This window comes from Mesoplodon mirus, assembly GCF_964341445.2.
Source record: "Mesoplodon mirus genome assembly, chromosome: X".
Taxonomy (NCBI): Eukaryota; Metazoa; Chordata; class Mammalia; order Artiodactyla; family Ziphiidae; genus Mesoplodon; species Mesoplodon mirus.
Genome location: NC_138981.1, coordinates 114581852 through 114604121, shown reverse-complemented (window position 1 = coordinate 114604121; position 22270 = coordinate 114581852). Strand labels below are relative to the sequence as shown.

The 22270-nt window shown below is 43.8% G+C and overlaps 1 protein-coding gene across 1 annotated transcript in view; it reads left to right on the top strand.

Annotated features, from left to right (window-relative positions):
- The window catches only part of GPC3 (glypican 3), a 439276-nt gene extending 417837 nt beyond the window's left edge, over nt 1-21439 (top strand). Inside the window, exon 8 of the mRNA XM_082610706.1 lies at nt 20843-21439. Within this exon, the coding sequence (XP_082466832.1) occupies nt 20843-21009 (167 nt within the window). The 3' untranslated portion in view covers nt 21010-21439. The remainder of the gene's footprint in view (nt 1-20842) is intronic.
- The last annotated feature ends 831 nt before the right edge of the window (nt 21440-22270 follow it).

Below are 22270 nucleotides of genomic sequence, written 5' to 3'. Positions count from 1 at the left end.
AGAGAAAAAGAAGTGAACAGAGAAATGGAAAAGGGGGGAAATAAAAACACAGAACTTTTAGGTTAAAGAATTGTATTTATTCCCATGACAGCACGTAATTGTATTTTCCTGGCAGTCATCCCACAGACCTCTGCAAGGGGAAAGGGGCGCCGGCATGTGTGACTGAAAGCATTGAAGTCTTATTGCTTTGTACTTATTACAGCCAAGCGAGGGACTTCATTAGTGAAGCTATATTTTGATGTTGCAGAGACAGGCACTGAAATGCCAATCACCAGCAGCCCCTACACGTGGGAATCGGTGGCAATGGAAAGGACAGGGTATGGCCCAGGGGTGCGTACATTGTGAGGCAGAGGCAAGCGTCAAAGGTATGGGAACCCAATCGTGATGGTTCGAAGTGAGAAATAAATGGAACAGAAATCCTGTTTCCTGCACAGCGTGCCACACAAAATGCTGGCATGTATCCCCTGCTTACACAGTAAGGCATCGAGTTCCAGGCAGCAAAGGGGAGTAAGAAAATAACCTTGTAGGGGCTTCCCTGGTGGCACAGTGGTTAAGAATTCGCCTGCCAATGCAGGGGACACAGGTTCAAGTCCTGGTCCGGGAAGATCCCACATACTGCGGACCAACTAAGCCCCTGTGCCACAATTACTGAGCCTGCACTCTAGAGCCCGCATGCCACAACTACTGAAGCCTGTGCCTAGAGCACATGCTCTGCAACAAGAGAAGCCACCACAATGAGAAGTCCACGCACCGCAACAAAGAGCAGCGCCCGCTCACCGCAACTAGAGAAAGCCCACGCGCAACAACGAAGACCCAATGCGGCCAAAAATAAATAAGAAATAAATTTATCAAAAGAAAATAACCTTGTAGGTTCCACCCACACTGAGTGCAGTGAATTGATGCTGTGGGTAATGAGAACTGCCTATTGTCAGAGAGCTTTGGCATATAGAGGTCATGGTTTGAGCCCTGCCATTTGCTTCCTGCACCACCTCCGCCATTGGCCCTGCCTGCGTCTTGTCTTCATCATAGCTCAGTGGGACTCCTTCCCCTAAGGAAATCATCAGTTGATGAAGATAGACTCCTTGGGAAGGGTATCTACGAAGGAGGTAGCCCTTCACCTTCATATTCTCTGTAGACTGGGGATATGTGTTCATTTGTGTGGCCATTGATTCATGCATTCATTCATTCAGTTTTTCAGTGCCTGTGCTAGCCAAGTACTGCGTGGGAGCTACAGAGAGGAGTAAGACTTGTTTCTTCCTTTGAAGGGGCTCCCAGTCTAGCTGAGTGACTAACTCTGCTATGCTGCAGGTTGAAATTAGTGCTATGAGAGAAGTACAATCCAATTGATAATCATAGAGGGAAGTGATTCATCTGGGCTGGGGTAAGAAGGGAAGCAAGGCTTCCTGGAAGAAGTGTCATGTAAGTTGAAGCCTGAGAGAGAGAAAAAAAGAGAGAGATACCAATCCAGGCTGAGGGAACAGCATGAAGAAAGACATGGGAACCTCAAAGTACTTGCCATTTTCAGCAAATGATAAATGGGATGGTATGACAACAGTGTATGGTACTTGGAGAAATATATGGGCAGTTGAAACTGGAAAGCAAGACAAGTTGAGATGGAGAAGCTTGCAAATGACATGCTAAGGAATTAGGACTTGATCCCACATGCAGTAGGGAGCCATCAAGGATTTTGAGGAAGGGAAAAATTCAATTCAACATGGGATTGAGGAAGAGAGTACTATCTTATGCCTGCTGTCATGGAATAGAACATTCTTTCTTCCTGGACAGCAGTGGGCCATTGGAGAGGAATGGGTATCATATCTAGCTGGGGCATTGAGAACTGTGGCAGATGGGAAGTACGTGGGGAGAGAGAGGCTGAGGGAGAGAGGAGAAATGGTCACAGTCCAAAGACAGAGGAGGTGGTACCTGTGGGAATGTGAGAATGGCAGCTTACTGACAGTCCAGATCCAAAGATGGGAAGGAAGGAGGAGGGAGCCAGGATGACAATGTGTTCTTCCAAGTAAATTGAGGGGAAAATAGCCTCAGTTCCCCAAATCCCATTGATGATGAGGGAGGCATTTCACAACTGGAGAGGTTTTAGGGAACAGACTTAGATGGAACAACTTAGAGAGGCTTTTCATCTTTCATTTATGAGGACACCTGCCTGCTGTTGATTTCTGGCCTGTGATGTTCCCACACCCAGGCTGAGTGTTTTCAGGGACTTGTGCCATTTTGACCAATTGGCTATTGTACTAGTAACTTTCCTTTCCTGTTGGACATCGCAAGCATTTTAGTTCTCAGGTACATTTTTTGTAAGATCCACCATGGCTGATTAAAAAATGGAAGATTACCAGATTTTGGGTTTTCCCATTCACGTATATCTAAAGCCCTAAGCCCTGCCTAAAATACTATCAAAGAGCTTTTCATTAAGCATTTTGGAGCCTGGGCTCCAAGAGACTATAAGGCTACTCCCTCACTCTCCTGACCGCCCCCCACCCCCCAGCAATTTGATTTGGCTACAGAAAGTGACATTTTGTGTTCTCCTTCTACATCCTCAAAGCCCAATGACGAATACCTCTGTAGCTGCATCATGTTTGAAATTTACATTATAAACAGAGCTCTGTGAATCTAAACCATTAAAATTTTTAAAGTAATGAGGACAGAGTGTATTCACTGCTTCACTGATTTTTTTAAAATTCATTTTCAGCTTAGCATCATTTGTGTGACTCACAAAAGTAAATGTAAGTTTCCTGAGGTTGTATATAAATTTCTCTTAAAATAGCCTCAGACTAAAACCCGTGACAAAAATTGCCTTCTTCTTTCATTCCCAATTGAGGAGCCATATTTGCAATTCTAAGGCAGTGCTTAAATATACATTTTAATTCATTTGGACAACTTGACTTTCAAAGCACTGAAGGAGTACCATTTGGGGGTTGATGCTTTGGTATCAGGTACATTCACACACCCCTCTACAAAGTAAAATGCCAGAGGAGCGATGCACTCACACTTCCCTTAGGGACTAGGATGCACCCCAAATCTTTTGGTTTCTATAGTTTTTTAATCATGGTAAAATATATATAACAAAACATTTGTCATTTTAACCATTATGTATACAGTTCACTGGCATTAATTACACTTACAATGTGTGTGCAACCACTATTGCCAAAATTTGCCTAGTCTGCCTATTTATATTTTATGTAAATGGAATCATATGACATGTGGTATTTAGTGACTGGCTTCTTTCACTTAGCATCATGTTTTTGAAGTTCATATACCTTGTACATGTAGGAATGTACTTCATTCCTTTCTGTGACTGAAAACAATTTCATTGTATGGATAGACCACATTTTGTTTATCCGTTCATCCATTCATGGACACTTGGGTTGCTTCCACCTTTTGGCTGCTGTGAATAATCTGCTATAAACATTGGTATACAGGTATCTGGTGTCTCATACAGGTTGTTAATGCATCAGAGATAACAAGAATATAGCATTTCCAAAGGCCGTCTTGAGTTGGAACTCTGGAGGCACCTTCTAGTGAAGCTTGGTTGTACAGGTGTTGTGACACTGATGGCACTGCCACAGGACCTCAGCACAGTTAGGGTGGCAGTGCTTCATTTCACTCACTGTCAAACTTCTCTGAAGGCTAATCAGTATTCAGTGAATCCACATCGGCTCCCACTCTCTTCTCAACTCAATACTATCTGGTTTTTGACCTAAACACCCTACTGAAACTTCTCTCAAAAATCTCCCGTAACCTTCTAGTTGACACTTTCAGTAGCTTCTTCTCAATCCTTAATTTCCTTGACCTCTCTATAACATTCCACCACGCTTCTCCTCCCCTCTTTAAAGTGTTCTCTTCCCTTGCCTTTTATCTATTTATTTGTTTCTTTGTTTGTTTATTTTTGGCTGCATTCGGCCTTCATTGCTATACGTGGGCTTTCTCTAGTTGCGGCGAGTGGGGGCTGCTCTTTGTTGCAGTGCACGGGCTCTAGAGCACACAGGCTTCAGTAGTTGTGGCTCACGGGCTCAGTAGTTGTGGCTCACAGGCTCTAGAGCGCGGGCTCAGTAGTTGTGGCGCACGGGCTTAGTCGCTCCGTGGCATGTGGGATCTTCCCGGACCAGGGCTCAAACCCGTGTCCCCTGCACTGGCAGGTGGATCCTTAACCACTGCGCCACCAGGGAAGTCCTTCCCTTGCCTTCTTTTTTTTTTTTAATAAATTTAGTTATTTATTCATTTATCTCTGCATTGAGTCTTCATTACTGCGCCCGGGCTTTTCTCTAGTTGCAGTAAGTGGGGGCCACTCTTCGTTGCGGTGCGCGGGCTTCTCATTGTGGTGGCTTCTCCTGTTGCGGAGCACAGGCTCTAGGCACACGGGCTTCAGTAGTTGTGGCTCGCGGGCTCTAGAGCACAGGCTCAGTAGTTGTGGCTCACGGGCTTAGTTGCTCCGCGGCATGTGGGATCTTCCCAGACCAGGGCTCGAACCCGTGTCCCCTGCATTGGCAGGCGGGTTCCCAACCACTGCGCCACCAGGGAAGTCCTTCCCTTGCCTTCTTGAAGCCTGCTCTCTTCATCTTCTCCCCTGGCCCTGGCTGAACAGTGTCTCTGTCACCAGCTGCTTGTATTCCACTGACTCTTAAGCCCATTACTTCCCATGGGAATCAGGTAACCCCCTCCTGTGGGAAGGGAAGGCTTTGAGGAACTGTGATTCCTGTGGAGCTGTTAGGTAGCCTCAGGTGAGAAGGATCTGTAGCCATGAGAGTAATAATCGTGACACTCCTGTGGAAGGTGATGATAATTCTAGGACTGGTGGAGGAAGGCCAGCACCACACCACCCACTCATACTGTCACACTTTCCAGGATGGAGCTGTCCTGTTTCTGGGAAGATGACTTGACTCATGATGTACCTAAACAAGCATAGTAGTGGCCCACATCATAATAAGATTCTACAGTAGAATGATGTGATTTCCAAAGGGATGACGTGGTATTTTTTTTTTCCTGCGGCACGTGGGCCCCTCACTGCTGTGGCCTCTCCCGCTGCGGAGCACAGGCTCCGGATGCGCAGGCTCAACGGCCATGGCTCACAGACCCAGCCGCTCCGCGGCATGCGGGATCCTCCCGGACCGGGGCATGAACCCACGTCCCCTGCATCGGCAGGTGGACTCTCAACCACTGCGCCACCAGGGAAGCCCTGACGTGGTATTTTTTATTGTTCCTTTCTCAATGGCTTGATGCAATAGTGAAGCATAGTTAGTGGCTGAATCCCCTGGACACCATTTTGTATTAGACACTAAGCAGTCTGAGCCCCAGTTAAGGGCAATTACCATGGCGTTCCCCTCTTGACTAGGAAGTTGTCATCGAAAAAGCTACCTTAAGTCACTAATCAGGACTATGTGAGTCAAAATGCCCAGCTTTGGTAGTGTACCAAGCCCAGGTGACTCAAGTGTCCCAACAGTGCTTTTAAGACCTTTCCACCTAAGTACCCCATACAGGCAGTGAAGAGTGGGAATGAACACCTGTTCCTGAGGATCTGGGACATAACCTCAAGGTCCTAGTAAACAAGAAATATCTTATGAAGTCTTAAATGGGTTTGCAAATAGCACACTTTTGCTCCATCATACAGCCTTGCATGTTTCAGTATAAAATAGTGTGCTTTCGCCCTAAATCCCAGGGAAGAAGAATGCCATGGCTTCACGTACCCACAGCCCACTGCAGTGTAACCTGAAGGTACACCCACCCCAGACTGAGAAACAGAGCCTATAGGAAGAGAGGCCATGCCTATACTAGTGGCAAAATCAACTGTATTCTTTCGACATCCCAGCATTGTAACTGAGGGTATTTGCAGGCTGGAATTAGCTGTAAGAAATGAAGTGGGCATCTCATTGCCCCAGCCCTCTTCCAGGAGAGGCGATTGGATTATTCCCAGAATTTACAGTCATTTAGCTGGCAAAATTGGCAGCTCACTTGTCAAGAAGGCATGTTGTGAAATGGGCCCTAAAAGGAGTCCCATTAGACCAATTAAAACCAGAGGCCTCAAGTGTGCCATTTCCCCCTCGTCTGATCTATGAAGAAGAAAATCTAGACTCCCGCAGACCTGAGGCTCATTAACAAAGTCACTTTCCTCTGCTTTCAAGTCCAAGTAGTCATTTCACACCTGAAAGTTCAGAAAGGTTGACAGGGCGGAGGCGGGGGGTGGGGGTATTGATGTGGCAGGAAGGAAGGTTGTGTTGAGGGGAGGACAAGGAAACCAAGATCTATTGGGGATTCAGAAGCAAATGGTGGGGCCCAAAGGCTTCTGTGGGAAGGGGCAGCAGAGTGAGCAGTAGTGTAATGAACACGATTTCTAGTGCTTTCCCCAACTTCAGCTTCTGGGGTCTACCAAGCAAGGTACTGAAGGTTTCGCATATTCATGTCCTGGGGGCCAACTGTGCACAGCAAATACAAAACGCAGGGAGAGCAGTATTGCTCTGTTGCCATATTAGGGTCGGATTGAAGCCATCTGCTGGTGCAGGCTTGGCAAGCAGCAGCATTCGCTCCGCTGGTAGTGTGATGGCAGCTCTTCTTCCAGGCTGCCCCGTGGAGTTGGCCCGCTGGTGTGGGTAAGGCCCCTGTAGCAGCGCCTTGCCCTGTTTGATGCCCACGCCATCAGAGGGCGAGCATTAGAATCCTATTATATGCTCAAGACCCCGGTGGCTCTGTAAGGGCCCAAAGGCTTGTCTCACTGGCTGACAGATTTTCCCTGGCTGCCTGTGTAGCCCAGGCCCAGCAACTTCTCCCCCAAAGCTTGGTGTGTACTGCCTTTAGTAGACATTATGATGCCAGGGTTTAAAGAAAACAAAACAGTCCAGTGTGGATTTATTTATTGCCAGGGTCTCTTATCCACAATTAAACCAGCTTAAGAAGAAGGAGGATTCAGAATTTGGTAGCTGGTGATCACCAGAAAGACTCACATCACAAGGGAAACAACTGACTGCCTCTCCCTGCTCATAGGTGCTCTGGTGGGGGCAGCCCCCTTGGCTGCTGTGGGTGGAGGAATGATCACAGCCTGAGCAGACTGTGCTCCGCACTGGGCCCCAAGAGCCTTGGAATCAGAGAGGGACAAAACTACTGACAGAAGGAAGTTTAGATTTCATCTAGTCCAATACCCCGATTTAGCAAAATGGGGGTGACTGAGGCCCAGAGGAGAGGGAAATGACTTGCCAAGGGTGAAACAGTAACTCAGTGACTGAGCCTGGCCTGGAACCCAGGGCTCCAGGACACCAGGAGGTGCCCTCTTCCTTAGGAACTCTCCTAGGAGACTGAATAACTAAGTGGGGGGCGCTCCCCACCGAGTGCTTCATCCAATGCAGAAAAACTTTTCCACACGAAGTGCAGACCTTAATGACTGATGATCATTTAAAGGGATTATCTAATCTGCAACACAAAGGACATAAGAGCAAAATGGGAGTCAGGGCTGAGTGTATAATTAGTACAGATTGTTGGGTCTAACCCACTGGGTGTAGTTAAACTGATTACAAATAGAAACAGATTTTTAGATTTAGCATGAAAATTTCCTTGCTGGCCCAAAAGGTTCTCACTGATGTTCAGCTGCAAGACAAAAGCCAATTTATGCGTGTTTTACAATATGTACCTCACCAAACAAAGATATATTCTGGAAAATCACTGATAAACATAAAAATATGAGTGATTTAAGAGTATGGTTTGTGGTTATTCCCATAAGGCATCTGGTTCGTAGCAAAATGAGAAGGTTTTGGTTTGGTGTAGATTTAGCTTCTTCGTAGGTTTTTAAATTTTCTTTTAATATTTGCTACTGGCTGATCCCCAGATACTGTTCCCACAGGCTTCTTGTTTTTCCCAAGACAACATGTCTGACAAGTCTCTCCCGCCCACTTAGGGCTGTCCTCCAAACTGTTAACAGTGATTTCTGAAAAACACAAAGCAGATTGTGTGGATTCCTTACTTAAAAACCTGCAGTGGCTCCCTATTGCCCACAGGAGAAAGTCTTAGCATTCCTAATCGACCATGATTTGGCCCTTGCTTACTTGTCCTTCCTGCCCTACCTTTTATCACCCACCAGGCAGGCAACAAACACATACCACAACGATGTGAACTCTACATTCCTTCCCTCCGTAGAGCCTACTTGCTCCTATTGAGTATGCACTATCGACATTCTCAGATATTAATGATTTTTCTCAAGCTGAACCCTCTGCCTGAAATGAATAACCATCTCCTTCAGCCCTGCCATAGTTCCACCCATCCTTCATGGTGCAGGTTATGGCCCAATTGTCCCAAGAAACCTTCCCAGAACCTTCTTTTATTTGGAATTTTTCTCTCTCCCTTCTGTCACCCTGGTGTTTCACTTGTGCCTTTATCCGAACCCTTTCTGCTTTCTGCCAACTGTCTTGTTGGTTTGTCTATTGGTCTGTTTTCCTTGCCAGACTGTGGGATTCTTGAAGGCAGACACTAAGTCTTTCTCCAAGCTTCTAGCTCAATGCTTGGGCCATAGTAGACTACTGTTAAGTTTGTTGAATTAAATTGGATTATATTTCTCCGGTCCAGGAATGTCCATAGATATCTTTAACCAAAACCCTAGTTCCTCTGTGTCCCAATAGTGCTTCCTTGTCATGCTAAGCTGTCCCCTTCATCTCTAATCTCCGTGATGGTGGCCCAGGCCCAGAGTGTGTCTTTGCTGGAACTCCCATCAGTATCAGCCACAGGAACCCAGCTATAGGGTTGGGTGATAAAGCTTTGCTGCTGCTGAGTGGGAAGCCTCGGGAAACCTGTAGCCACAGCTTAGGAAGCACTAGAAGGTATTATTCTGAATATTCCTTGGGTTTTTTGGAGGTAGAAGACATGGCCCAGCTTTGTGCCAGGGGTGCATGATGGCCTTGGCCATCATTGCTGATTGCTTCAGGTAAACAGAACTGATATAATGCCCACTTGGGGTCCCCAAACCTAGAGCTCTTTTCAGTATTTCACAAAGCTTAATAAAGCTACTTAATCAAGTTTGTGATCAGTTCTATGTGGAAACATTGACTTTTCTCATATGCTTCTTTTTGATGTACAGTTAATTTATACTGTTATTAGTTTCTGATATACAGCAAAGTGATTCAGTTATACACATATATACATTTTTTTAATATTCTTTTCCATTATGGCCTATCACAGGATATTGGATATGGTGCCCTGTGCTATACAGCAGACCTTATTGTTTATCCATTCTGTATATAAATAGTTCGCATCTGCTAACCCCAAACTCCCAATCCATCCCTCCCCCATCCCCCTCGTCCTTGGCAACCACAAATCTGTTCTCTATGTCTGCGAGTCTGTTTCTGTTTTGTAGATAGGTTCATTTCTGTCATATTTTAGATTCCACACATATAAGTGATATCATTGGTATTTGTATTTCTCTTTCTTTTTTTTACATCTTTATTGGAGTATAATTGCTTTACAATGATCTGTCAGTTTCTACTTTATAACAAAGTGAATCAGTTATACATATACATATGTTCCCATATCTCCTCCCTCTTGCGTCTCCCTCCCTCCCACCCTTCCTATCCCACCCCTCTAGGTGGTCACAAAGCACCGAGCTGATCTCCCTGTGCTATGCGGCTGCTTCCCACTAGCTATTGACTTTACGTTTGGTAGTGTATATATGTCCATGCCACTCTCTCACTTTGTCACAGCTTACCCTTCCCCCTCCCCATATCCTCAAGTCCATGCTCTAGTAGGTCTGTGTCTTTATTCCCGTCTTACCCCTAGGCTCTTCATGACTTTTTTTCCCTTAGATTCCATATATATGTGTTAGCATACGGTATTTGTCTTTCTCTTTCTGACTTACTTCACTCTGTATGACAGACTCTAGGTCCATCCACCTCACTACAAATAATGCAATTTCGCTTCTTTTTATGGCTGAGTAATATTCCATTGTATATATGTGCCACATCTTCTTTATCCATTCATCTGATGATGGACACTTAGGTTGTTTGCAAGTCCTGGCTACTGTAAATAGAGCTGCTGTGAATATCTTGTTACATGACTCTTTTTGAATTATGGTTTTCTCAGGGTATATGCCCAGTAGTGGGATTGCTGGGTCATATGGTAGTTCTATTTGTAGGTTTTTAAGGAACCTCCATACTGTTCTCCATAGTGGCTGTACCAATTCACATTCCCACCAGCAGTGCAAGAGTGTTCCCTTTACTCCACACCCTCTCCAGCATTTATTGTTTGTAGATACTTTGATGATGGCCATTCTGACCAGTGTGAGATGATATCTTATTGTTGTTTTGAGTTGCATTTCTCTAATGATTAATGATGTTGAGCATTCTTTCATGTATTTGTTGGCCATCTGTATATCTTCTCTGGAGAAATGTCTATTTAGGTCTTCTGCCCATTTTTTTTTTTTTTTTTTTTTTTTTTTTTTGCGGTACGCGGGCCTCTCACTGTTGTGGCCTCTCCCGTTGTGGAGCACAGGCTCTGGACGCACAGGCTCAGCGGCCATGGCTCACGGGCCTAGCCGCTCCGCGGCACGTGGGATTTCCCGGACCGGGGCACGAACCTGTGTCCCCTGCATCGGCAGGCGGACTCTCAACCACTGCGCCACCAGGGAAGCCCCTGCCCATTTTTGCATTGGGTTGTTTGTATTTTTCTTATTAAGCTGCATGAGCTGCTTATACATTTTGGAGACTAATCCTTTGTCAGTTGCTTCATTTGCAAATATTTTCTCCCATTCTGAGGGTTGTCTTTTGGTCTTGTTTATGGTTTCCTTTGCTGTGCAAAAGCTTTTAAGTTTCATTAGGTCCCATTTGTTTATTTTTGTTTTTATTTCCATTTCTCTAGGATGTGGGTCAAAAAGGATCTTGCTGTGCTTTATGTCATAGAGTGTTCTGCCTATGTTTTCCTCTAAGAGTTTGATAGTTTCTGGCCTTACCTTTATGTCTTTAATCCATTCTGAGCTTATTTTTGTATATGGTGTTAGGGAGTGATCTAATCTCATACTTTTACATGTATCTGTCCAGTTTTCCCAGCACCACTTATTGAAGAGACTGTCCTTTCTCCACTGTACATTCCTGCCTCCTTTATCAAAGATAAGGTGACCATATGTGCGTGGGTTTATCTCTGGGCTTTCTATCCTGTTCCATTGATCTCTCTGTTTTTGTGCCAGTACCACACTGTCTTGATTACTGTAGCTTTGTAGTATAGTCTGAAGTCAGGGAGGCTAATTCCTCCAGCTCTGTTTTTTGTTCTCAAGATTGCTTTGGCTATTCGGGTTTTTTTTTTTTTTTTTGAGGTATGCGGGCTTCTCACAGTTGTGGCCTCTCCCGTTGTGGAGAACAGGCTCCAGACATGCAGGCTCAGCAGTCATGGCTCACGGGCCTAGATGCTCCACAGCATGTGGGATCTTCCTGGACCAGGGCACGAACCCATGACCCCTGCATCGGCAGGCGGACTCTCAACCACTGCGCCACCAGGGAAGCCCTATTCGAGGTCTTTTGTGTTTCCATACAAATTGTGAAATGTTTTGTTCTAGTTCTGTGAAAAATGCCAGTGGTACTGTGATAGGGATTGCATTGAATCTGTAGATTGCTTTGGGTAGTAGAGTCACTTTCACAATATTGATTCTTCCAATCCAAGAACATGGTATATCTCTCCATCTATTTGTATCATCTTTAATTTCTTTCATCAGTGTCTTATAATTATCTGCATACAGGTCTTTTGTCTCCTTAGGTAGGTTTATTCCTAGATATTTTATTCTTTTAGTTGCAGTGGTAAATCAGATTGTTTTCTTGATTTCACTTTAAGATTTTTCATCATTAGTGTATAGGAATGCCAGAGATTTCTGTGCATTAATTTTGTATCCTGCTACTTTACCAACTTCATTGATTAGCTCTAGTAGTTTTCTGGTAGCATCTTTAGGATTCTCTATATAGAGTATCATGTCATCTGCAAACAGTGACAGCTTTACTTCTTTTCTGATTTGGATTCCTTTTTTTCCTTTTCTTCTCTGATTACTGTGGTTAGAACGTCCAAAAGTATGTTGAATAAGAGTGGTGAGAGTGTGCAACCTTGTCTTGTTCCTGATCTTAGTGGAAATGGTTTCAGTTTTTCACCATTGAGGACAATGCTGGCTGTGGGTTTGTCATATATGGCCTTTATTATGTTGAGGAAAGTTCCCTCTATGCCTACTTTCTATAGGGTTTTTATCATAAATGGGTGTTGAATTTTGTCAAAAGCTTTCTCTGCATCTATTGAGATGATCATATGGTTTTTCCCCTTCAATTTGTTAATATGGTGTATCACATTGATTGATTTGTGTATATTGAAGAATTCTTGCATTCCTGGAACAAACCCCACTTGATCATGGTGTATGATCCTTTTAATGTGCTGTTGGATTCTGTTTGTTGAGGATTTTTGCATCTATGTTCATCAGTGATATTGGCCTGTAGTTTCCTTTCTTTGTGACATCGTTGTCTGGTTTTGGTATCAAGGTGATGGTGGCCTCGTAGAATGAGTTTGGGAGTGTTCCTCCCTCTGCTATATTTTGGAAGAGTTTGAGAAGTATAGGTGTTAGCTCTTCTCTAAATGTGTGATAGAATTGGCCTGTGAAGCCATCTGGTCCTGGGCTTTTGTTTGTTGGAAGATTTTTAATCACAGTTTGAATTTCAGTGCTTGTGATTGGCCTGTTCATATTTTCTATTTCTTCCTGATTCAGTCTTTGCAGGTTGTGCATTTCTAAGAATTTGTCCATTTCTTCCAGGTTGTCCATTTTATTGGCATAGAGTTGCTTGTAGTATTCTCTCATGATCTTTTGTATTTCTGCAGTGTCAGTTGTTACTTCTCCTTTTTCATTTCTATTCTATTGATTTTAGTCTTCTTCCTTTTTTTCTTGATGAGTCTGGCTAATGGTTTATCATTTTTGTTTATATTCTCAAAGAACCAGCTTTTATTTTTATTGATCTTTGCTATCGTTTCCTTCATTTCTTTTTCATTTATTTCTGATCTGATTTTTATGATTTCTTTCCTTCTGCTAACTTTGGGGTTTTTTTGTTCTTTCTCTAACTGCTTTAGGTGCAAGGTTAGGTTGTTTATTTGAGATGTTTCCTGTTTCTTAAGGTAGGACTGTATTGCTATAAACTTCCCTCTTAGAACTGCTTTTGCTGCATCCCATAGGTTTTGGGTCGTCGTGTCTCCATTGTCATTTGTTTCTAGGTATTTTTTGATTTCCTCTTTGATTTCTTCAGTGATCACTTCATTATTAAGTAGTGTATTGTTTAGCCTCCATGTGTTTCTATTTTTTACAGATCGTTTCCTGTAACTGGTATCTAGTCTCATAGTGTTGTGGTCGGAAAAGATACTTGATACGACTTCAATTGTCTTAAATTTATCAAGGCTTGATTTGTGACCCAAGATATGATCTATCCTGGAGAATGTTCCATGAGCACTTGAGAAAAATGTGTATTCTGTTGTTTTTGGATGGAATGTCCTATAAATATCAATTAAGTCCATCTTGTTTAATGTATCATTTAAAGCTTGTGTTTCCTTATTTATTTTCATTTTGGATGATCTGTCCATTGGTGAAAGTGGGGTGTTAAAGTCCCCTACTATGATTGTGTTCCTGTTGATTTGACCTTTTATGGCTGTTAGCATTTGCCTTATGTATTGAGGTGCTCCTATGTTGGGTGCATAAATATTACCAATTGTTATATCTCCTTTTTGGATTGATCCCTTGATCGTTAGGTAGTGTCCTTCTTTGTCTCTTATAATTGTCTTTATTTTAAAGTCTATTTTGTCTGATATGAGAATTGCTAGTCCAGCTTTCTTTTGATTTCCATTTGCATGCTATATCTTTTTCCATCCCCTCACTTTAAGTATGTGTCTCTAGGTCTGAAGTGGGTCTCTTGTAGATAGCATATACATGGGTCTTGTTTTTGTATCCATGCAGCCAGTTTGTGTCTTTTGGTGGGAGCATTTAGTCCATTTACATTTAAGGTAATTATTGATATGTATGTTCCTATTCCCATTTCTTAATTGTTCTCGGTCTTTTATTGTAGGTCTTTTCCTTCTGTTGTGTTTCCTGCCTAGAGACGTTCCTTTAGCATTTGTTTTTAAGCTCGTTTGGTGGTGCTGAACTCTCTCAGCTTTTGCTTGTCTGTAAAAGTTTTAATTTCTCCATGAAATCTGAATGAGATCCTTGCTGGGTAGACTAGTCTTGGTTGTAGGTTTTTCTCCTTCATCACTTTAAATATGTCCTGCTACTCCCTTCTGGCTTGCAGACTTTGTGATGAAAGATCACCAGTTACCTTATGGGGATTCCCTTCTGTGTCACTTGTTGTTTTTCCCTTGCTGCTTTTAATATGTTTTCTTTGTATATAATTTTTGTTAGTTTGATTAATATGTGTCTTGGCGTGTTTCTCCTTGGATTTACCCTGTATGGGACTCTCTGTGCTTCATGGACTTGATTAACTATTTCCTTTCCCATATTAGGGAAGTTTTCCACTATAATCTCTTCAAATATTTCTCAGTCCCTTTCTTTTTCTCTTCTTCTTCTGGAACCCCTACAATTCGAATGTTGAGTGAGTTTAATGTTGTCCCAGAGGTCTCTGAGACTGTCCTCAGTTCTTTTCATTCTGTTTTCTTTATTCTGCTCTGCAGTAGTTATTTCCACTATTTTATCTTCCAGGTCACTTATCCGTTCTTCTGCCTCAGTTATTCTGCTCTTGATCCCTTCTAGAGTATTTTTAATTTCATTTATTGTGTTGTTCATCGTTGCTTGTTTCATCTTTAGTTCTACTAGGTCCTTGTTAAATGTTTCTTGCATTTTCTCTATTCTATTTCCAGGATTTTGGATCATCTTTACTATCATTACTCTGAATTATTTTTCAGGTAGACTGCCTATTTCCTCTTCTTTTGTTAGGTCTGGGTGGTTTTTACCTTGTTCCTTCATGTGCTGTTTTTCTGTTTTCTCATTTTGCTTAACTTACTGTGTTCGGGGTCTCATTTTCGCAGGCTGCAGTTTCGTAGTTCCCGTTGTTTTTGGTGTCTGTCCCCAGTGGCTAAAGCTGGTTCAGTGGGTTGTGTAGGCTTCCTGGTGGACGGGACTACTGCCTGTGTTCTGGTGGATGAGGCTGGATCTTGTCTTTCTGGTGGGCAGGTCTACATCTGGAGGTGTGTTTTGGGGTGTCTGTGGACTTACTATGATTTTAGGCATCCTCTCTGCTAATGGGTGGGGTTGTGTTCCTGTCATGCTAGTTGTTTGGCATAGGGTGTCCAGCACTGTAGCTTGCTGGTCATTGTGTGAAGCTGGGTCTTGGTGTTGAGATAGATATCTCTGGGAGATTTTCGCCGTTTGATATTACGTGGAGCTGGGAGGTCTCTTGTGGACCAGTGTCCTGAAGTTAGCTCTCCCACCTCAGAGGCACAGCTCTGACTCCTGGCTGCATCACCAAGAGCCTTTCATCCACACGGCTCAGAATAAAAGGGAGAAAAAGTGGAAAGAAAGAAAGAGAGGGAGGGAGGGAGAAGATAAAGTAAAATAAAGTAAAATAGTTATTAAAATAAAAAATAATTATTAAGAAAAAAATTTTAAAATTAAAAAAAATGCATGGATAGACCCTAGGACAAATGGTGAAAGCGAAGCTATACAGACAAAATCTCACACAGAAGTATACACATACACACTCACAAAAAGGAAAAGGGGAAAAAATAATCTATCTTGCTCCCAAAGTCCACCTCCACAATTTGGGATGATTCGTTGTCTATTCATGTATTCCACAGATGCAGGGTACATCAAGTTGATTGTGGAGTTTTAATCCACTGCTCCTGAGGCTGCTGGGAGAGATTTCCCTTTCTTTGTTCACACAGCTCCCAGGGTTCAGCTTTGGATTTGGCCCTGCCTCTGCGTGTAGGGCGTCTGTTCTTCGCTCAGACCGGACGGGGTTAAAGGACCCGCTGATTCGGGGGCTCTGGCTCACTCACGAGAGGGGGAGGGAGGGGTACGGATGCGGGGCGAGCCTGTGGCTGCAGAGGGCAGCATGATGTTGCATCAGCCTGAGGCGTGCCCTGCGTTCTCCTGGGGGAAGTTGTCCCTGGATCCTGGGACCCTGGCAGTGGCGGGCTGCACAGGCTCCTGGGAGGGGAGGTGTGGACAGTGAACTGTGCTCACTCACAGGCTTCTTGGTGGCGGCAGCAGCAGCCTTAGCGTCTCATGCCCGTCTCTGTGGTCCGTGCTGATAGCTGCCGCTCACGCTCGTCTCTGGAGCTCCTTTAAGCAGTGCTCTTAATCTGCTCTCCTCGCACACCAGGAAACAAAGAGGGAAGAAAAAGTCTCTTGCCTCTTCAGCAGGTCCAGACTTTTCCCCAGCCTCCCTCCCGGCTAGCCATGGTGCACTAACCCCCTGCAGGCTGCGTTTATGCCACCAACCCCAGTCGTCTGCCTGGGATCCGACCAAAGCCCGAGCCTCAGCTCCCTGTCCCGCCCGCCCCGGCGGGTGAGCAGACAAGCCTCTAGGGCGGGTGAGTGATGGTCGGCACTGATCCTCTGTGCGGGAATCTCTCTGCTTTGCCTTCTGCACCCCTGTTGCTGCGCTCTCCTCCATGGCTCCGAAGTTTCCCCTCTCCACCACCCGCAGTCTCCACCCGAGAAGGGGCTTCTAGTGTGTGGACACCTTTCCTCCTTCACAGCTCCCTTCCACTGGTGCAGGTCCCATCCCTATGTTTTTGTCTCTGTTTTTTCTTTTTTCTTTTGCCCTACCCAGGTACATGGGGAGTTTCTTACCTTTTGGGAGGTCTGAGGTCTTCTGACAGCGTTCAGTAGGTGTTCTGTAGGAGTTGTTCCCCGTGTAGATGTATTTCTGATGTATCTGTGGGGAGGAAGGTGATCTCGGCGTCTTACTCTTCCGCCATCTTCCCCCTCCACTCTGTATTTCTCTTTCTGACTTATTTAATATGATAATCTCTAAGTCGATCCATGTTGCTGCAAATGGCATTATTTCATTCTTTTTCATTGCTGCATAGTATTCCATCGTCGTATATATATGTACCACATCTCCTTTCTAAGCTTTTCTTTTTAAATTTTATTGAAGTATAGTTGATTTACAATGTTGTGTTAGTTTCTGCTGTACAACAAAGGGAACCTGTTATACATATATACACTCTTTCTTAGATTCTTTTCCCATATAGGCCATTACAGAGTACTGAGTAGAGTTCCCTATGTTATACAGCAGGTCCCTATTAGTTATCTATTTTATATATAGTTGTGTGTATATGTCAATCCCAATCTCCCAAGTTATCCCTCCCCCCTCTTACCCCCTGGTAACTATAAGTTTATTTTCTACATCTGTAACTCTATTTCTGTTTTGCAGATAAGTTCATTTGTACCCTATTTTTTAGATTCCACACATAAGCGATATCATACAATATTTGTCTTTCTCTGTCTTAGTATGACAATCTGTAGGTCTATTCATGTTGCTGCAAGTGGCATTATTTCATTCTTATTTATGGCTGAGTGATATTCGATTGTATATATGTACCACATCTTCTTTATCCATTCATCTGTCAATGCGCACTTAGGTTGCTTCCATGTCTTAGCTATTGTAAATAGTGCTGCAGTAACATTGGGGTGCATGTATCTTTTCGAATTATGGTTTTCTCCACATATATGCACAGGAGTGGGATTGCTGGATCATATGGCAACTCTATTTTTAGTTTTTTAAGGAACCTCCATACTGTTCTCCATAGTAGCTGTATCAGTTTACATTCCCACCAACTGTGTAGGAGGGTTCCCTTTTCTCCACACCCTCTCCAGCATTTATTATTTGTAGATTTTTTGATGATGGCCATTCTGACCAGTGTGAGGTGATACCTCATTGTAGTTTTGATTTGCATTTTGCTAATAATTAGTGATGTTGAGCATCTTTTCATGGGCTTTTTAACCATCTATGTCTTCTTTGGAGAAATGTCTATTTAGATCTTCCACCTATTTTTTGATTGGGTTGTTTGTTTTTTTGTTGTTGAGTTGTATGAGCTGTTTGGATATTTGGGAAATTAAGCCCTTGTCCGTCACATCATTTGCAAATATTTTCTCCCAGTCTGTCCGTTGTCTTCTTTTCATTTTATTTCATGTGTTTTTTAGTTAGTTATGTTTGGCAGGATATTTTCCCTGAGTTTTTTTTTTTCTTCAAGAAGGAACCCATTACTATTTACTGACTGCAGTATACTTGGTATATGTATAAAATTTTTCAGTTTGTTTATGATATAGGTCCATATGAGGTTCAGAGTCAGCCCTGCATTCAAAGAACACTTCTGCCACTTACCAGCTGTGTAAATACAGGCAAAAAAAAGTAACCTGAGCTTGAGCTTCCTCATCAGTAAAATGGGAATTGTAATACCTACTTCATAACATTACTGAGAAGGTTCGATTACATGAGATCATGCATTATAAAGGGCTTAGCACAGTGCCTGGCACACAGTGAGGACTCAATAATTGGTAGTCACTTTTATAATTTCATAGGTTCCAAGAGATAGACATAACAAAAGAGGTATTTGGTGGCAAAAAGATGAGAAACTACTGGATCTAACATAACTGCTGGGTTTTCCATAACTGCTAGAGTAGACAAAACTGTGTAGTGTTCATGGATTATTTGAAGAGCAAGGTAAATAGTGGAGGAGCTGAGTGGTCACATTAGTAGATGTTGTTTGCTTAATCCTGATGTTAGGCAAGGGGGATATCTGGAAAATGAATCTGAAGGCGCTGCTGAAAGTGCTCTCATTCAGGTCAGACCGAAAAATACTCCTCTTCATTTAAGTTGAGAAGTTGCCATGAGACTCAAGGCTGGCCTTTCAACAGATCCAGCCATATGTGTTCTCGACTTTGGTGAAATCTGATCGGGACCTAAGCCTGCACTATCCTTGCCGACTGACAGCTGACCTCGGCCTGCTCTGTGTGCTCTGCACTGTACCTTTCAGAGAAAGAGGTCTGATTTCCAAGTAGAGCATTGCTCTTTGTTCTTTTTCTCTTTGATTTTCTTTGCATCTATTTATTCTGGGGGGAGAGGGAATGGCTATTAGTCTACTGATTCACTTTTCCCTCAGTAAGAGGGTTCCCTGGAAATTTTGATTTGCATCATTATCATCAGCACTCAAGAAGAAACACTTTCTCAGCTTCAGAAGAGCAAAATGTGGTCAGATTCATATATATTATAAGTTAGGACATCATTTCCTTGTACAGCAATGAAAAATAATAAGTATAGTTGGTAACAAAATAGAAAAATTACTTGTATCAAATGTGATAAGCAAAGGACTCAATAAAATATATATTCAGATTAAGAGGGAAAATATCAATACCCATTAGGTAAGAAGGCAAAGGATATGAACTGTTATTCATTGAGAACGAAAACACAGAAAAAGTTCTTCTATACTAGTAATCAAATACACTCAAAGAAACTTTGAGATATCATCTTATACAGACTACCGTATCTTTTACTGGTTCCCTCATCATTGCTGGTGGCATTATAAACTGCAGTAGCCCTTTGGAAAGTAGTTTTGTGGCCTGTGTAATCAGATCCTCTGGCTTTGATCACCTTGACCTTGCTGCCTGCTCTAAGGAATGCCAGACTCACAGCAGCCGTGGTCCTGGGCCCTGCTCTGTACACATCCTGGACCAGCTGAGTCCTTACACTTTCTTCCTGTGACTTACTGCGTGTTTCATCCCCTGTAAGAGGAGCTCTTCCTTCCTTCCTTCTGCAGAATCCCTGTCGTTTCCTCTGTGCCTGTTGCTATGCATCTCCATGTCCCCAAGGGATCTTTCTGGCTCCATTGGCCACAGGACAGTTGGCTGCTGAGGTCACTCACATGCTATTGAAATAGAAACAAACATTGGTGACCGAGTCCAGAAAAGCGAAGGGAGTAGATTTGAACTCTAAATCTGGAAAAGCAAATCTAAGAGAAACTGAGCCCTGGGCTAGGACCAGCTGTCTTTAATTTCCTGACAAACCACTATCTACTTAGATTTACCCTCTGGGAGATTTCCGCGTTAGGCCAACCCCAGTACCCCAATTTCTTTTCAGAATCATGAGCATATCTCATAAACAGTAGGCAGTCGAAGAAAGAGGACCCTTACCCATTAGCCTTTCCTTAGTCTTAAATTCTATGCATTATATTGGGCTGGCCAAAAAGTTCGGGTCTTTCCGCTTACAGAAAAACCCAAACGAACTTTTTGGCCAACCAATATCCTGTGTGGGTGTGAGTATGTGTGTTAGGGGTGGGCAGTGAAAAGACCATATAGATAAAAGATATTTCTGAGAAAAATAAAACAACTTCCAATGGCAAACTACCCTATCATCAACTCTAAGGCAAGGCCTCCCAGGGGAAAATCTGAACTGGGTGCAGGGCCCAGGAAAGGTACCCTGGGAGGCTACCACATCCCCTCTCCCACCAACACACATACACACAAGGACACGCATGTTGTCACCCACATGGCACCTTACGTTTGGATACCTGTGAGATCTGGTGAAAATGACCTTCAAGCATGGCCTTGCCAGGTGGGAGATGTGGAAAGGGCCAGTGTGCACTCCGGGGTGTGGGTGGAGCCAAAGGTGGGAGGGGAGCAGCCAGCTCGCTCCCTGTTGGTGGGATCTCTGGCAGGAGCTCCACTAGCCATCTTCCTTGGGCGGGCCCCGCACATAACACCCCTGTCTTCTTCCCATCTCTTGGCGGCCTTCCCTTCAATGAAAGGAAGAAATCAAACCTGGGGTATCCCAGCAGTGCAGACAAGCTCTTGGGCCGTGAAGAGTGCAAACCTGAGGCTGTTGGTAAGCCTGTATTTAAATTCTGTCCTTTCTTTCGGCAGAACTGGCTTATGATCTGGACGTGGACGATGCTCCTGGAAGCAAGCAACATGTGAATCAGGACAATGAGATAGTTGCCTCTCACAACCTCGGGAATGGCCCTTCCCCCCTGAAGATTCTCACCAGCTTGGCAATCTCCGTGGTGTGCTCTTTCCTCCTGGTGCACTGACTGCCAAGGTCACCCTTCAGCACCCTGTGGTCTCCCTCTATAAAGGGAACCACCTTTTTCTTTTTTTCTATTTTTTTATCTTATATACCTCCTCCAGCCATTAAGTAGAAGACTAACCATGAGTTACATTTTCGAAAATCAAATGGTATCTTTATGAGGATGGTAAATTTTAGTGGTAGTATAGATTGTCCTTTTGCAACAACAAAAAAATCAAATTGTGCCAAATTATTTTCCTATGTTTGGCTGCTAGAACATGGTTACCATGTCTTTCTCTCTGTCTTTCCCTTTGCATGAATTTCTTTGGAAAAAAATAAATGCTCAAATAAAAATGCGTTGGGTCCTTTTTGTAAGCCCACATACATGGTGACCATGCAATGCTTTCCCCCTCCTCACCTAGCTTTCTACCCAGTATAAGAAAATCCCCCTCCCTCACTCCCTGCCTACCTTTCGGGCGAGTATCAGTCTTGGCTCCAAGCTCCAGTCAAAGCCAGTCCGTCCCAACACATACCCAATCCATAATCTCCATTTACAAACGGGGGAGAGTATCTGGCCTATGAAACTAAAGACATCTCAGAAAAGTGTCCCCATCTCTCTCTACAAATTTCACTTCGCTGAAAATGTTCTGCCCAACTAGAAATCCTCTGTATGGATCATGTACACAATTAATATCCTTCCTTCCCCCGACCCAGAGAGGGGAGCCCCAATAGTGCAAAGTAATTCCCCAAGCTTCTTTGCTCCTTGTCTCCCTTCTCCAGGGGCTGCCACGTGGCAGGGCCGGCAGTTGCCCTAGGTCAGGTTGCAAAGGTTGTCACCGGGAAACCCAGGATTTATAGGAAGCAACACGGCTCTTGGCCTCAGACGGACTCCTTCAACAGTCGTTTGTTCCACAACTAGGCCTTGAGTACCTGCTGGCTGTCAGGCATTGTACCAGCTGCTGGAGATGATACAAAACTAAACAGATTGGATCCCTGCTCTCACGGAGCTGAAGGTCTGACACCAATACTAATTCCAACATCAGCTTTCTGTCAATTGTAGGTCCAGTATTATTACTTAAGACTGCTTTTTACACATACGGCACACAAACAATAATGATGCTGATGCTGCTCTTTGAACGTTCTGCTGCCAAAGAACCTCAGGAATGACCGACTTGCCACTGTATCCAATGCCTGGCTTATTGCCCACTTGCCAGGTCAGGTCACCAGAAACGTTGTTGACTCTAATGAGTAGGAACTCAACTCCCACCTGAGGGCAAAGAGGGGCA